The sequence below is a fragment of the Anolis sagrei genome, chromosome 3 (genome assembly GCF_037176765.1).
Source record: "Anolis sagrei isolate rAnoSag1 chromosome 3, rAnoSag1.mat, whole genome shotgun sequence".
In the NCBI taxonomy this organism is placed as follows: Eukaryota; Metazoa; Chordata; class Lepidosauria; order Squamata; family Dactyloidae; genus Anolis; species Anolis sagrei.
The window spans coordinates 48,194,658-48,212,168 of record NC_090023.1 but is presented as its reverse complement, the minus strand read 5'-3'; the positions used below and the strand labels follow the sequence as shown (position 1 = coordinate 48,212,168).

At 39.0% G+C, this 17,511-nt stretch overlaps 1 protein-coding gene across 10 annotated transcripts in view; it reads right to left on the bottom strand.

Moving 5' to 3' along the window:
* The window catches only part of PHLDB2 (pleckstrin homology like domain family B member 2), a 79,198-nt gene that overhangs the window by 41,666 nt on the left and 20,021 nt on the right, over positions 1-17,511 (bottom strand). For all 10 annotated transcript variants that reach the window (XM_067466650.1, XM_067466649.1, XM_067466648.1 and 7 more), the window contains 2 exons: positions 3,328-3,711; positions 306-449 (listed from right to left, as the gene is read on the bottom strand). In XM_067466650.1, the coding sequence (XP_067322751.1) occupies positions 306-449; positions 3,328-3,711 (528 nt within the window). The remainder of the gene's footprint in view (positions 1-305; positions 450-3,327; positions 3,712-17,511) is intronic.

Below are 17,511 nucleotides of genomic sequence, written 5' to 3'. Positions count from 1 at the left end.
AACAATTAGATGCCACAACATACATACATACATACATATCAATTAAAAACATTTAGTAATACATAATAAAAATCCATATAAAACCACTTAAAACTATAATAATCAATGTCTTCCAGTTCAACTCCTTGTCCATTTACAATTTTGATACATCTTCACACGAATGCATGACAGTGGGATATATCAACAGCCTTTTGACGCTATCTTTCAATAATGTGCATAAATGTGTTTGGAATATGTATGCTTCATCTTATATAGCACTATGTTTTCTTAAAATAAGCCATGTGCATTTTCCAGTGATATCTTACCTCTCTGGAGGACTCATCCATCTGATCATTTAAATCCTTGATTTTTTGTTCAAGTTCTTCCAAGTTATTCAGTATTACAAGGCGCTGTTCTTCCATTTGATTAAGCTGCATTGCTCTTTGTTCATCAACCATGCAATCTGGTGTCTGTAATAAAGCAACAATTGTACTTCTTAATGTAAGGCATTTCAAAATATACATGCTTCCATTATGATTTTATTTCTTTTTCAAAACAGCCATTAAAATATTGCTTACATCAGCAAACATTTAAGAAGATAAAACAACAATAAATGAGATTTTCATTGAAAAACTTGGCTCCTTTTATCATTCTTCCAAAGCACTCCTGTATCTCAACATCTATTATTTCTGAATATTATTACAATGGGATATGACCCCACAATATTTAGGAAAGCCATCTGAGAGCCATGTCTACATTTACCTGAGCAATTTGGGTTAGTGCTTTAGAGCTGTCCTGATGCAGCCTGGGAGTGCCCCTGAAACCCTTTGGCTATCCACATAATTGGCCAGTCTCTGGGTGAATTAGGGCTGCTGTCACTATCATTGCATGAATTCCAGCAACCAGCTACCTGCCAGAGGTAATGTTACATTTCTGCTGTAATGTTACATTTCTGCTGGTAATGTTACATTTCTGGTAACATGGCTGGATGTCCTGATGTAACAGTACTGTAACATCTACAGCAAGCTTCTGAGAGGGACCTGATTGTTGGTGGGGACACAGCAATGGGTCTGCTGAAAATGTGGAGTTACTTGGGGCAAATCCAGCCAAATCTATCTGTCCACACCTCCCAGACTCCAGAATTACTACAGAGCTTCCTGGAACTCCAGAGTAAATCCCATGCCCTCTTGACCTGCATTAATGGTTGGAAGCAGGACATGTGCTGTGAATCCAGCTCTGTCACCTGGACTCCCTGCAGCAGCTGAGCAGTGAATCCACTTTACTTTGGCAGTGTAGACATGGCCCTAGTCTCCTTACTGATTATAATTTTTTTCATTTTCCACAGAAGACTGAATAGTATGTGGAACTTAAGTTACTTTCATAGTCACAAGATAATTTTTCAGTATTAACAGTAGTATCTTGGCCTTGTTCCCTATTCTCAATCCTTTCCTAAAGTTCGAGGGAAGAAAATTATTAAACCATATGTTCTTTCTTTGGACTATGAATAAGCAGTATAATTCATAAGGGCAACTGTGGACATTTGGAACACATAATGGATGTAATTGACAGGTCTGAAGTTCTTATTGTTGTCAGAATAAAAAAGATCCTTTTTAATGAATGGCATCCCCTGCCAGCTACATTAATTCCAACAGGAACACCACTCATTTGCAAGCATCCTGCTTGATTAATACTGATGTTGCATCTTGGGTTTCATCTTCCTCGTGAATAGTTAAAACAGGATCTCTCACGTACAGAAGGCAAAGACTAAACATGGAAAACATGCACAGCTACAGTCCTTGGATTCACAGACTCACACAGATGAAAGAGTTCATATAGCCCAGAACTGGACAAAAGGTTTGTTGGGATCTATTGGTAAATTTGTCATTTGCAGTATAAGACTCTGGATTTATGTTTCACACAAGTAAAGAAAATCAAGTTACGAACAAGATAGGTTTTGTAGGTTTGTTCTTAAGTTGAAATTATATGTAAGTCAGAAAAGGTAAATGTTTTAAGTGTAACTCCAGCCCCCCCCCCTTCTCTCTCCAGCCAGCCAGCCTTTGAATACCATAAGAGTGACCACCCCTGTGGTGCTTGTTTTACTGTCTATGCCCCTGTTCAGAAGGTGTGATTTCATGTTTTGTCCCTGTGATAATTAGATTTTGAAAAAAAAATGCTTGTTATGGAAATAAGGACTGGTGATAAAGCTTCAGTGGAGACACATTTTTCCCATGGTAACGCTTCCAGGAGTGAATTTCCCCTCCGAAGAGTAGATTTCTCTCACTTCCTGTTGTCTCACCAGGTATGTGCACCACTCTTTCTAAGCCATTACCTTACCGAATTGCCTAAACTCTTCCAACAAAAGAAAGTACATTCTACTGTCACATTCTACTGTCACACAGGAAGTCTGACTGTACAATCAGGAAGTTATTCCTAACATCTAGGTCAACTTGAAGCCAATGGCTTTAATGTTTCCCTTGGAAGCAGCAGGAAAAAAATGCTGTCACTTTTGATAACCCTGCTAATATAGTTGGAATTTCACATTTAGGGATTTAACTTTTGTGAATTTGATTATTCATGGATTTGATTAATACATTTTCTGTAGGAATATGTGGGTCAACCACCATGACACTATGGTCAACCATAAGAAGCTGACCACAGAGTCACGCTGGAAGACTACAGATTCCTAGAGAGAACACTTCTCTAGATCTTTATAGATCCTCCAATGTGATAGTACGGTCAATTTCCTGCATTTTTATTTGTGGCTTTCTACTTTCATGGGGGTCATGCACCGCTAACTACCATGAAAATGGAGGGCTGACTGTATCTTATCATACCTGGTAATCATTTCTTCTCCAGATTTTAACCCACAGAGATGTTATATGTCAACCAGAGATAGATAGATACACACACACATACACTTTTGATTTGGTTGTGGTTTGCTTTACAAAAAATGTTGTGCTTCATAATAATTATGATGAGTGCTGGTTCTGTGTCTCTATACCTACATCACAGCGCAGTAGCCTGGATGTTAGAGGGTCTTTATACTATATTACGCCCATTGTATTTTATCAAAAGTTGTAGCAGTTAAAAAATATACAATCACTACAAGCTTTTGGCCGAATCAGTTACTCCCAAACTATGGGTCAATATGCACAAAAACAAGGAAAATGATTAACTTCTCATGATTTGTGCCATAAGACTGACTGTTGTTGCAGCAAAGCTAAAAACAAGAACATACACAGTAGTTATAAAAATTTTTCAAAAGGTTCTTTAGTAAAAGTACAGAAACAATCTTAATTCCAAACGAGATTTCCAACCAGTTTTTTCTACATAATACTATCCACTTACCTTTGACATGATGCTTAGGTAAGAAGAATCATTGACACCCTTCATGAAGGCAGAAGCAGGTGAAGGTGAAATTGTCCGGTTGTCATTTATATATTTATTTGTTCTGGCCCCTCCAGAAGAAAAGATTCCCAGAGAGTTCTGACCAAGATCGCTGAAGTCAGAGAAATCGGAATCTCCAGTAGGTGACTGCAAGTGCCGTCTCAATCTTGTTTCTGGAGTCATCTGAGAATCTTCAAATACAGAATCTTCATCAGACACCTGAAGCTTTTCAAGTTCTTTATTGATTTTTTGAACATCAGCTACAGTTGTGATGGCAACAGGATCACTGTCAGGCTTGGAATATTCTGCACACAGGTTGAGGATTGTCTCCAGCCGCTGGCGTTCCTTATATTGGGGTAAAAAAAAAATGAAAACATTAAATAGGAATGACAAGAACTTAATACACTATCGTGTTGCATAGAAAAGGTCAGTTGCATGGTTTAATGCGAAAAACAAAACAAAACCTGATACACTAATCCTAATCACATTTCCTAAACTACAGATACCATGGATTCCAATCAAGCGCTCCTGATTAACACACAATTCATGTAAGGTATGAGTCCTGTATCCTCTGGGAACTTTGCGTAGATATGCATAACTATGTATAATAGCAAACCTTAAAGGACTTTGTGCCTAGGAACACCTCTGAGTTGCAGTGGAGAACCTAGAAAATGGTTAGAGAGGACTTTTTGTTATACGTGGATATATAAAATCACAAATATTGGTCCTATAGATACAGGATCATGCTATATATTTTTTAAATTGAAACGTACAATATCAAAAAGCACATAAGCTATCAACTAGCCTCTGCTCAGATTCCAAGCAATTGGTGCTCAGATTCCAAGCTATTTTGTTCCCACATAAAAAGGAATATTACAATATGTGACACACATTATTTGAACTGAGCTAAGTATTGGAATACATCTTAATAGCACAAGATACATAGGTCACACTAATTAACTGATACCTGCCCCTTCCTCCCAGCTATGATTCATTTAGGTTCAACAAGAAAAAAATCAATTAAAGATGTGAGACTGAAGCCATACAGTAATCCTATGAATGTTTACTTAAGATTCATCCATGTGAATCTGCTTACATCCTATGAATCTTAAGTAAACATCCTATGAATGTTTACTTAAGATTCATCCATGTGAATTTAGCTTTTAGGTCTGAAAATCTATTTTATTTTATTTTATTTAGATAGAATTTCTTTTATATATGAGGCTCTTCAAAATAGAGTTATGAACTAAATTAACTTCAATAAACATAACAGTTCTTAAAAAGAGTTGCTATAAATCAGTAGTTCCCAACTTTTTTTTGACCAGGGTCCACTTGACCAGGGCCCACTTTCACCAGGGCCCACTTTGGCCAGGGTCCACTTTGATCAGGGACCAATTGAACAGGGCCCACTTGACCAGGGACAACTTTGACCAGGGATCACTCTCCAACATTAGTACCAAAAGGGGTGGAGCTGGTTAACTCTGAGGAAAGGAGTGGAAATAAAATAAAATAAATAAAATAAATAAAGAGGAAGGAGGTTCACGGACCGGATTTTCATTCTCGCTTCCATTGAGAACCATTGTTCTAAAATGATGTTCAGGTTCTATGAAAATTGTGGAATAAACAATATACTGATTGTTTAAATATGTATTGTTTTTAATGAGGTCAATGAGGATGTGAGAGAGGGCCTTCTCAGTGGCTGCCCAAAGACCTTGGAACCTCCTAGAATGGCTCCCTCCCTGTTGTCTTTTCGGCAGCAGCCTAAAACCTTTTGATTCGGGAAGGTCTTTATATGTTATAATTTGTATTGTTTAATGTTGTGATCGACTTTGAGGCTAGAAGTGATGTGATGTGTTTTAACTGGTTTATGAGTTTTTTGTAGGGCTTTTAAGCATAGGTTGGATAGCCATCTGTTAGGGGTGCTTTGAATACAATTTTCTGCTTCTTGGCGGTGGGTTGGACTGAATGGCCCACAAGGTCTCTTCCAATTCTGTGATTCTACAATTTTGAGAAAAACCCATCCCATTTTTGGCTGGGCTCCTATTCTGTTTTTTGGGAAGTTCCTGAAATTGAGCGGGGGGAAACTTCTTTTTTTGTATCTGATAGCCTGAAGCTCCATTTTAGCTTTGAGAAGATCCAGCAATTGGTGTCAATGGGGCTGTGGTATGGTGGAGCTCCTCTTTCTGTCATTTATGACTATCAAGATGAAAATGGCCACACTTGGAGGACATATTGAGTACTGAGAGCTCCCTAAGTTTCAGAACATATAGGTAATCCAGTGATTTTTAGAACATTTTTAAAGGGCTATTGGAGGAGGCTGCAGGACTGGTGCACACACACACACACACACACACACAGGCTGGAAGGTAGGGTTGGGGAGGGTATAGCAGAGACTGAGAGTCAAAGAAGTGGTGGGAGGGGGGTGGGGGTGGAAGGAACTTAGTTAAATATCTTTCCATCCTTTTATTTTTACTAGTAATTTTGCTAGGGAGAAGTGGCCCACCCACTCCTCCCTAGCAAAATTACCAGTAAAATAAAAGAAGGGCTGAAAGATACTTAACTAAAAAAATTAAGGCAGATGAAAAAGGAATTCTCAAAAAGTGATCTGTTCTCTAAGCACTAAACAGTGGTTCTGAGACACACAGAGCTAGAACATCTCTTCCTCTGTAACACCAGCTTTTCAAAAAAGACACAAGATCCACTTTCTTTTTCTGATTGGATCTGGCAAGGCTAAAGGGGAGGGGAGGAGTCAAAACCCGTGCATGGCTGTTATTTTCTCATAGCAGCCGAATGCAGCCAATACGGTCAAAGACCAGCCTCGACCCGCCCTGTTATTGCCGGTCTCCGGCTGCCGCTGCCTGCACCACCTCATATCAGAGATTTGGCTGCTGATTCTGGCTGAATCAGATGAATACTGAATGCTGTGCCAGAATTCTGCACACCTCTGATTTTTAATGGTATATATTCCATTTAAATATGTTGTTGTTCCCCGTTTCAATCCATGGCTAGGTGGGTGCTGAACAAAATTATTATTATGATTATTATCAAAATAATCATTGCTATATTTACTCATGTCTAATGTGCAATCGAATATAGTGCACACCTCAATTTTCAAACCCCTGAAACTCAAAGACGTTTTTACCATATTCCACAAATCTCATGCGCAACCCAATTTTGGGAAATAATTTAGTCAAAAAGGGTTAGCAATAGATTCGAATAATCATGATGTTATTTCACCAAATCATGTCTGCTGAGAAATCCTGTTTAGCTTTTCTATACACATATATTTGACTTGTGCAGTGAAGTAAACACAAGACTGTGGTCAGGGCTGATTACAACACCAATACTGTACAAAAGTTGCCATTAACGGAAAGTTTTGCAAAACTTCAGACAAAATATAAGTCACAACTTTAAACAGATGATTCTTCAGTCTGTGAGTTAAGAGACATTATCACCTTTCAGAAGAGCCAGCAATGAACATGTTTGCTGACAACTCTCATCTTAAATTATCTAATTAAAAGCAATCAAACATTATTTAATCTTAATCCACATGATAGAATGCACAGATATATTCAGCTTCTGTCTCCAAATTAAAAGGCATGAATAGAGAAAACATGGAAGTTAGGTATATGCAGTTCATAGTAAAGCTTACTGTATTCAAAAGATTTATGCAAAATTATAAAATCACGGGTTTACATATATTCAAAATAAAGTATCACTTTGATATACATGAAACGGGCTGGATCTAAACTGCATTATATGGTCAGTATAGCTGAATATAGTGCAGTTCAATGCTCTACACTTACCAAACAATACAGTTCATACTGCATTATTTGGCAGCGTAGATCCAGCCTACCTCTTCAGTCTCAGTAGAAAAAAATACCCAAGTGTTTGGTTTAGAAACCAAAATGAGTTTTCTCTCAAAATATATCTGCCAGGGGGAAAAAGGTTATCATGTGTTTTACACATTTATGAAAAAGGAGTGCAGATGCACTTCACAAACTATAAATATCGTATCTGCACTTGCTCCTAGTCTGACTAAAACATTAGGACAGTTCAGCCATGAGTGTAGTGTTACTTATCAAATGCATTCTTTCTGATCATCCCCTAAACCCAATTGCACTCTCATTCTCTCAAGGCAAGCATGACACATTCAAACAACAAAAGGACAGTGACATTGCTGCACCTCAGAACTTCTTCGTCCCCTCCAAGCATTTTCTCCACAAGTCTCCAGTTCCTTCTTGGTTTGCTTTGCCCGCGTTTCCTCTCTTTCTCTCAAGCCTGCATTCTTTGAGTAACCAACCCATTTCTGAAAGCACCGTCTGACTGCTGGCCAGGAACTCCAACTTCTATCCATCCTTTGAACCTGCCACAGGGCACTTTGCCGGCACTTTTGCTACCTTCACTGAAACAGTTAAGAGCTGGAATAAACAATACTCGATCCCCAGAGTCCACCCCCACGTACAGTGACAGGATATGTTCATTTTGGCACCTCTCCTACTCATCCACTCTTTGGAACAGAAGCTCTGTCAAACTGAATCCAAACACACAACAACTTTACATTTGTGTTGCTTGGATGCTTTGGAGTAAAGAGATTACTTTAACTCTTAAAAATTTCCCTTTGAAATGTTTCACAACTAATTGCCATGCAAGGGAAAGCTTTAAAATATAATAATAGATGTTAAGTGGAATTGCCCAATGCCCAGCTATTTAAGGCAAAGGCATGCATTTTTAAATCTGCATTCTAAAAAAGCTGGAAACATATTTGCCAGGCTTTTCAATTAGAAATAAAAAGTGTCTAAACACTCAGAACGGCTCTCTGCCCAAGTGACAAATATAGCTTCCTTTACCATCATCCCTGCAACGGAGGTAATAGAATATGTTACCTCACTTCTATTTCAACATGTACAACTGAGTGTTAAGGAGCTTATGCACAGGAAGTTCTGTCAGCAGCTATTTTGTACTGTCTATTCTCACCATTCTATTGGCTGCCAACCAGTCGCCATTTCATTGCACCTTCACTTTCCAATGCATACCATACATTTCAATTAAAATTTGTAGGAATATACAGAAGCAATGAAAAGACTTGCTACAATTAACAGCCTACACATAGGTATATAGTTCATGCATCTATGTTAACACAGTATAACAACAATTGAAGACCTGTGGTTTTTAACTTTGAATTTGTTTTAATAGTTTTAACTGGGATTTTTTTTTTAAAAAAATACTGTTTATATTTAATCCTGCTTTAATGTTCATATATTTTATATTTTAAATGGTTATGCTGATGCTTTTATGTTATGCTGCTTTGAGTCACCTTCAGGGGAGATAAAGCGGGGTATAAATAAATATAATCATCATCATCATTGATGTTGCAATCCCAGGCAACAGCAGAATTGATGAGCAGTAACTGGAAAAGCTTACACGATATGAGGATTTAAAGATCGAACTGCAAAGCTGGTTCCAGTGGTGATCAGCACACTGGGTGCATTGCCTAAAGATCCTGGCCTGCACTTAAACACAATTGGCACTGACAAAATTACCATCTGCCAGCTGCAAAAGTCCACACTACTCGGATCTCCGCACATTATTCGCCAATACATCACACAGTCCTAGACACTGGGGAAGTCTCTGACGTGTGATCAAATATAAAAGCCAGCATAGTGATCTTGTTTGCTGTGTACTAATCTTGTTGTGTATCAAATAATAATAATAATAATAATAATAATAATAATAATAATAATAATGTGAATTTTAACTTACCGTTTATTAGTATTAGAATCAGACTTTGTTATTTGTATTTTAATATATGAGAGAGGTGGGTAACAAATAAAATTTATTATTATAATTTATAGAATGATGGAACAACAGTGCAATTGCTCCTAAATATCTTGCCCCAACTTACCTCTCCTATGAAGATGAGAGAGTGAGTGTTTATGGCTATAACATGAGCATGCATTGCCATCCCCAACAGTCCCACAAACAAGCAAATGATCTCATGTTCCCAGCTTTTATTGGAAAACTCGGCTTTATTCCCCAATAACTCCCAGAATCTCCATTCTGCATGGCCACTGGTCCAGCATGGCTCCCACTCAGCATGGCCACTGGCTAATATGAATAGTTATTCCACTAAAAGATACCAGATCCTGTGTGATCTTTTCAGTTTAGGAGATCATCTTAGTTCTTGGATGGGAAACTGTCAAAAATGCCAGGTGCCATAGGTTATATTTCACAGGAAGGAACTGGCAAAGTATTCCTCTTCGCTAAGACGACACTACACATTTCATAGGGTGCCATAGGTCAACCAGCAACTTAAGGACACAGCCACATATATGGGCAAGGAACAGAGATAGCAGGAAATTAAACCTTCCAATTCATAGCAAAAATGGTTTGTTTGTTTTTTAATTGAGGAATATAGGAAAGTGTTTTATAATGAGTAATTAGTTCAAATAACCGAGTACTGTCAATTCAACTCTTGGAAGCTGTGACTCTCCAAGTGCCCTTCCAGACAGGCCCTATAACCCAGGATCTGATCCCAGGTTTTCCGCTTTAAACTGGGTTATATGGGTCTGCACTGCCAGATAATCTGGGATAAACAGAAAACCTGGGATCAGATCCTGGGATAAAGGGCCTGTTTGAAAGGGCCCTAGGATATCTCTCCTAGCCTTGCTTGAAGGTTCCCACAATTAGAGCTTTTAATTGCCTCGATTTGCAGTACATGAATTACAACAAAGAGTTCACCAAAATCCTTCCTCAGGATTGTATAACACATATATGAATGCTGAAATACACACTGATAAATGCTACATAACCCTAATGCTGAATGTCAGCAGTGTGCAACTCAATGCACAATGAAAAGCCATACAAATCCCATGCACATCTGCATGAGCAATGGCCCTGCATGTGCAATTGTGTTCCTACAATCTTCAACCGAATGTAGGTGTTCAACCACTGCACCAGGGGAACCTATGCATGCTGAAGGCACCACTGCTGGTCTTTATCACTAGCCAAAACAATTGTTTGGGATTCACTTGATTTTTTTATGATGGATGGGGTATTGAAGAAGTGATAAATTAGAGAGTACCTCTTCCTAAATTCTTAAGGATTGCTCCCTCAATTTACTATTTAGGCAAGCAGACAGAATCTATATATTGCACATTAACACAGAAATCAGGATTATTAATGAACTGAAACTGTGTGTCAGAAATCACAGAAATCTTCTCCTTGGAAGTGACTATTTTATGCAGATGACAAATTTTAGGGTTCATGGATTTGCTGAATTAGGATACAATGATATATATCTTCTGCGGTTTACCTCTGATACAAAAAACTGAAATCCTCTACAGGCAGTTCTCAAGTTACGAACAAGACAGACTCTGCAGACTTGTTCTTAAATTGAATTTATTTGTAATTCAGAAGAGGTACATCATTTTTGAAGTGTAACTCCAGCCACACACATGTATATACATATATAAGCTTTAGATAGCACAGAGAAGGGTTAACACACCTGTGGTGTTTGTTTTGCTGTCTGTGCCCCTGTTCAAGAGATTTCACTTCACTTTTTGTCCTTGTGATAATTGGATTTTGAAAAAAATGGCTTTTTGTGGAAACATTGATTGGTCTCAAAGTTTTAGTTGAGACACTTTTTCCCCATAATAACTCTTTCAGGGGTGATTTTCCCTTCCAAGGGGTAGATTTCTCTCACTTCCTGTTGTCTCACGCCTGTTCTTAACTATACTTTTGTAAATCGGATGTTTGTAACTGCGGGACTGCTTGTATTACTGTTCATACAAGTCATTAATAGATTTTTTCTTATTAAATAGCACCATCTGGAGGAAAAATTGTGAATTACTTTCAATAAGTAAACACTATCATTCTTCCTAAACGTAACAATTTTTCATTTCAAGTTGTCCATTAATGGTCTTCAAATTTGGGTTAAGGAAGAAATAAGTACTTTCAATTCTAGCGAAGCATGGGGAAGATATATTTCTGGACTTCAACTCGCCTTTAAGGCCTTGCATGGTCTGGGGCCGATGTACCTGAGGGATCACCTCACCCCTTACCAACCCCAGAGATCCCTCCGTTCTGAAGACCAAGATTTGTTGGGAATTCCCAGTGTCAAGACCTTGCGTCTAACAGCAACCAGACGCAAAGCCTTTACAGCAGTGGCACCATCACTCTGGAATACTCTGCCACCTGAAGTCCGTGCCTTGCAGGACTTATCAGCTTTCCGCAGGGCATGTAAGACATACCTGTTTCAACAGGCCTTTGATATTTGATATTGCTGTTTTAAAATTGTTTAAAATTGTTTTTAAATTGTTGTTCGATTTTAGCCTGTTTTTGTAAGCCGCTCCGAGCCCCAGGGGAGTGGCGGCATGTAAGTTCGAATAATAAATAAATAAATAAATAATTCTCCCACTGTGATGGAGGATAATGGTAGCTGTAATCCTGCAGAATTTGACTTCAGTTATTTTGAGCCAGACAGATCCTTGGTGTCAACCTGGGCAATGAACAGGCATTAGGTGGCAATGTACTTTTGCAGATTTTTGGAGTTAACATGTTGAGGGGTGGCCCTGCTGGCATTCAGTGACAGTCCACTTTTGCTGCCACTCCTTACCCTGAGCAACCTTTTTCATTGCCCCTTTCCCTCCACATTGGTATCTGAAAAGGCATTAGCATCTGTATTGGGTTCATCCTTAGGCTGGTATGGAACCTAGGCTCCACTGGTGGCAGTCATCCCAGGGGTGGCTTCACCAGCAGCTCAGCAGTTTAACACGCTAAGTCACTGGAGTCTATTGGGTGCAGTTGAACTTTTCCCCAAAATTTCAATCCCCCCCCCCCCCCAAAAAAAAAGGTATTCCTAGAAATGTTCAGAGCATGCAGTTTTCAGGAAATTAATGACTATTTTCTCAGAATCACTCATATGGGGTAAAACATCTTTTTCTAATTCTTTCTCCCTGGCCATATGCCACAGCAAAAAGGAGGACAACACAGCCCTGATTCATCTATCGAGTGCAGGGGAAAGGAGATGGCACTGTTGGATAGCCCATATGGATAGCGGAGCCAGTCATGTTGTCTGCAATCTGCTCAAAGTATGGCACTGCTCCAGTGTTTCTCCACAATTACAGAGAAATTTCTGACATCAGCTTAATATAGGGCCAAACCTGTATAACGCAGTTTACCCTGCATTAAGGATCAGGAGAGTATGGATGTCATCCGAACACCCAGGTTTAATTTCTGGTCCACTTTGTGTAAACAAAGCCCCTATTCTAAACTGCACTCTGCTTTGATTCCTCACCGAGTCTGGCCCTACTTCACTTGGAACACAGTATTGCATCCTTGACTACACTCTTAAAACAGACCCATTACCAAGAGGCTTGTTTGAAGGACAGCAGAATTGCAGTTGCCGAGGGACTGACCTTTTGAAAACAGCATCAAAGCCAAGGATGGAAAGAGTCTGTCCTACAAACACACACTTCCTCTCATTTTTTTGGCCAGGCATCTATTTTCATTCTTTGACACCCACAGTTCATTTGAACATGCAGTCTCCAAGTCTCAGTCTTTACACTGTCTAACCTGAAAAACAACTTCCTTTATAAAATGCTAAAAATGGAAAAAAAAATAAATCAAGGGAGGAAATTTCTTCACATGTAAACAGTTGCTCTCTTTAACAGTTCAACTTGTTGAAAGCCAAAAAGCGTATCCAATTAGATGTAGACTAGTAAAGGGGAAAATGCGTGGGTAAGAGAAACATCAGGCAAATAAATCAGAAATAATACTTTGTCGTGTTATCTTTAAGACTAGAATAATTCTTTATACTTTCTTGGGGATGTAATTAATAGTTCTGCCAAATCTTGTGTTATACAATTCTATTTTTAGTGCTATATAAACATAGTAGCTCTTTCCACACTTTCTAAGGATGTTCTATCAACTAGGGCCATAGGAAGCCAGTATTATTTGTCAGTGTACCCGCTCTGTCATTGCATCACAATAATCTACATTGAATGCTTTATTCAAGCAAACTGCAGTTAGTGTAGATCAGCACAATGCTTGCTGATTGTTTTTTTCTGCATCATTCAAAAGAGGTTACTAGACAGGGAAAGGCTTAGAGCTTGTTTAGAATACACTTATATCACTCATTTGTTTTTTAATCATGGAGCACATTGCAGGGAACTATGTGGCCTTTCAAAGGTGGTTCAACTGCTGTTTCCACCAGTGCAAGCCTATGGTGAGGCATGCTAGAAAATACAATCCAACATCTGGAGAGCCATATGATTTTTACCTTTCATTTAGCAGTTATGTGCTTTGTGACTTGCAGCTAAATCAGGCCTGGGCAAACTTTGGTCTTCTAGGTGTTTTGGACTTCAACTCTCACAATTCCTAACAGCCAATGGGGCCAGATTAAAAACAAATCTTTCAGCTTCCCAGATCGAAAATGGATTTCAGTACACCCGAATTCGGAAGGCTCCTGGAAAATGGATCTGGGCCCCTGCCCAAATCCAGGATACCAAAATGAATTAAGGTTTACCCAGACTGCACAAGCTGACTTGATACTGTAAGTGACTGGGCTTGTGTGGTGTGTGTTTTCGTTCCACTGGTACTCCCATTTTTTGCCTTGGCAGAATAAGAGATTCATAGGACACAGAAAAGAGGAAGAGGAACCTGATCCGTGAGGTAAGGGAAGCAGTGCAGGTCCGGCTCCTCCTCCTAACTTCCTGTCACAAGTCTCTGTTTTGATCGGGAAAGGGAAGGAGAGACCAGGCAGAATAGAAAGTCACAACAAAGAGGACAAAAAAGAAATAGTCCCACTTACCTGGCAGATCCAGTTTCTCCTCTTCTTCCTATATGCTATTTCTTCCCTTTTCCAGCCAGTACTCCTCTTCCTTTGTGCAGGTGAAACAGATTAACAGAACACAGGAAGAGGATGAAGAGCTGGATCTGCACAGGGCCAGTTCCTCCTATTACCTGTGTGCCATGAATATCTATTTCATCCCAAAAAAGGGAGATACCATGTGGAAGAGAAGCATGTGGTATGCCTGCATCCCGAACAGACCCCTAGCTCACCTCCTGAGGATGGGGATGCCATATAAATGTTCACCCAGCTTTGGGTGGAGGCAGGTTTCAAACTTGTGAATAATCAAAACCATGAATGTGAAACCTGCAAAAATGGAGAATCATCTGTAGTGCTGATATGCTCAGTGGGGCTTAATTTAGTATTTATTTCACTGAGTCTTCTTTTCAAAGTATGACTAAGTCTGCATCCACTCCTTATATTTTTCTTCATCAGTTTCAACACCTAGCTCACCACCCGCTCAGAATGGCTGGCCATTAGTCATGGGCCTGAAATTTGTCCCATTCGTTTGATTTGTGTTTCCGTTTCATTCCGTTCATTCAGATGGCACAAAACGGAAATGCCCCTCTTGGAACGAAAATGCAATAGAAACTAAAGGCAAGTGGGAGCGGGTACCGGCTCCAAACTGGCTTTTTGCATCAATTGCCTGGGGCCTGGCAGGGCCTGCAGCCAAGCGCTGAGTAAGGAGCGTTCCTTGTTCAGCTGCAGGCCCTGCAAGGCCCAGGTGTGTAGGCCCAAAGCCTGCACCCATAGGCCCGGGTACTTTGGGCCTATGGGCAGGCCTGTAACTTGGGGGGGGGGTTAGGGGTTCAACCCCCCCCCCCCCCGAAATTTTTCAGGTTAAAAAAATGGTTTACTCATGAATTTTAACTGGTTAACCAAATCCCCATTCTAAGTCTATGAGACGCAAAAAATTAAGAGTCCCTCCAGAACTGCAAGCACTATCTCAAGCAAATATTGACAATTTATTCACATTGTCATTACTTGCAGAAATAACTGATGTAGTGAAGCAACCAAGTTTGGGGGGGGGGGGGGAGTGTTGAATGCTCTCATTAAGGAGGCCAGACTTGGTGGAGGTGGCGGAACTGCATGCTATTGAAGGCTGCTCTCCCCCCTACTGTGCTCTTTGCTTCAGCATGAGCTAGGAGGTAAGTTTCAACCCCCCCCCCCCCCAATTTTTAACTCCTCCCAAAAAGATTTTCTGGCTACAGCCCTGCCTATGGGTGAAGTCCCCCCCCCCCCTCAAATATCCAACCTCCCGATTTTGGGAGACTCAGATGAAAATGGATCGGGGTCTCCTCTAAAAGCCAGGACACAAAACAGATCAAGGTAAGTCCTGAATGCACATGACTACTGGCCACATCATTAAAATGAGGTATCTACCTTGTACAGCTGCTTTGGTTGTTATAAAAAGATAGCAACAGTTGTTAGCTATTTAATTACTAATGTATTCTTCACTGCTGAGTAAGGGAGGAATTTGTTAGATTTTCTCCCTAAGACACTAGATTAATATTATCAGCTTGGGTACTGCACACATTGACTTTGGGAAGAACGCCATATGCTGGTTTATCTTAGGCAACAAGAATACTGGGTCTTGTTGCCTAAGAACTGCTCTAATGAATACACTGGTTTCATTTCAATAAGAAAAAAGCATTCCAGGAAGAAATACTTTTAACGTGTCAGTATTTTTCTACTGTCTCAATGTTCTCACAAAAGTCACAAAACTCAGACACATTTGTTGTGCAGGCAGGTCTTCATCATAGATCCCACCTATGCAAAAATGGTAATTTTGAAGATTGCTAGAAATTTTGAAGATTGTTAGAAATAATTCAATGTTAGTCCTAACAGACACATAATCAAGAGGAATTACATAAGTGGTGATTTCTTAATTTCCTACTTATTCAATGGGTCTATTCTGAGGAAAAAAATGACTAGATTTAGGCAGTGATCAGGAATCCAACATTCTTTAGTTGAACCCATCAGCACAGGCACACAAATTAAAAATAGCACCAAAATGCTTTATCAAAACTTCCATTATACAGTAGGTGTACTAAGTTAAGGCTTGGATCAAAACTGAATGGAACCCATTGTACTTCTCCTTTTTTGTTGAAACTATTCTTAGTTTCAACAAAAACAATATCCATCGATGTTTCTTCCAATGGTAAAAAGCAAGGCATTTTTAGTCATCTATGCGCAAATTTCTAATACAAATGGATTAAGTAGCAAACTAAAGACATTACATTTGAAAAGTATATGTTGCAATACTGACCCACCTTCAAAACCTCATATTTGGCACTCTCCATACAGTTTTCCTGTAACGTTTTACAATAACTGCCAATTCTAACTCTTCCCATGTGTTGAAACAGCTGCTGATCAGATCCAGACAGTTACTGTAATTGAGGTCTTTTAATCAAACAATGACTGTTAACTCTGCCAGCAAATTATGGAATGTTCAGCTGAGTAGAAATGGTATCTTTTATTATGTATGAGGCACATAAAATCTGTTATTACACTGATGGATTCACTTTGGTTCACTAGATTCAAATCAGGAGAATGCCTAACCCAATTCCCGTCGACTGCCATTTTCCTAAAAGAAAGGTTCTTGTTCTAATGGAGCTCTAGACATGAGCAAGAATTGTGATCTTGTGAAAAGGGTAACAAGACACTATTATTACAATAAGCTATTTTGTGAATGTTTAAAAACATATCTGGCTTAGGACCCAAAGAAAACAATCATATAATAAAGCCCAAGCAGCATCCACAAGTACTTCACTTCTTTAAAAAAAAGTTTCAACACTCCCTAAAAAGCATATTTTCTTGAAGGCTTTTCATTTTAAAATCATCTAAAAGCCAAAAACAAAAACAAAAAACAAACAAAAAAACCAAAACAAAACAAGCAAGCAAGCAAGCATTGAAAGGTAGTGATAGGCCACTTGGAAAAGCAAGTTATTAAAGAAAATATTGGAACAACTGAACATGGTTAAATCATTGGCTTGATTTGTTGTTTTTTAAGAAACCCAAATAGCATACTATCTGAGAAAACTTTTCATTTAGCATATTGAGAATAAACTTGGCATTGTACAAGGTGGAAACATATACAACATATTACAAATTGTGAAAGGGATGTCGTAAGGCATTATAAAAATAAATAAATAAGAGTGTTTCTTCATGGTACTTATTCCGGACTATATAAATACATTGTAAACCTTACCAGAAATGGAAATATGCTTTGATTGAACAAATTGACCCATATGCCATCATTGCATTTTCTGAATTTTTTCCTTTAGCAAAAT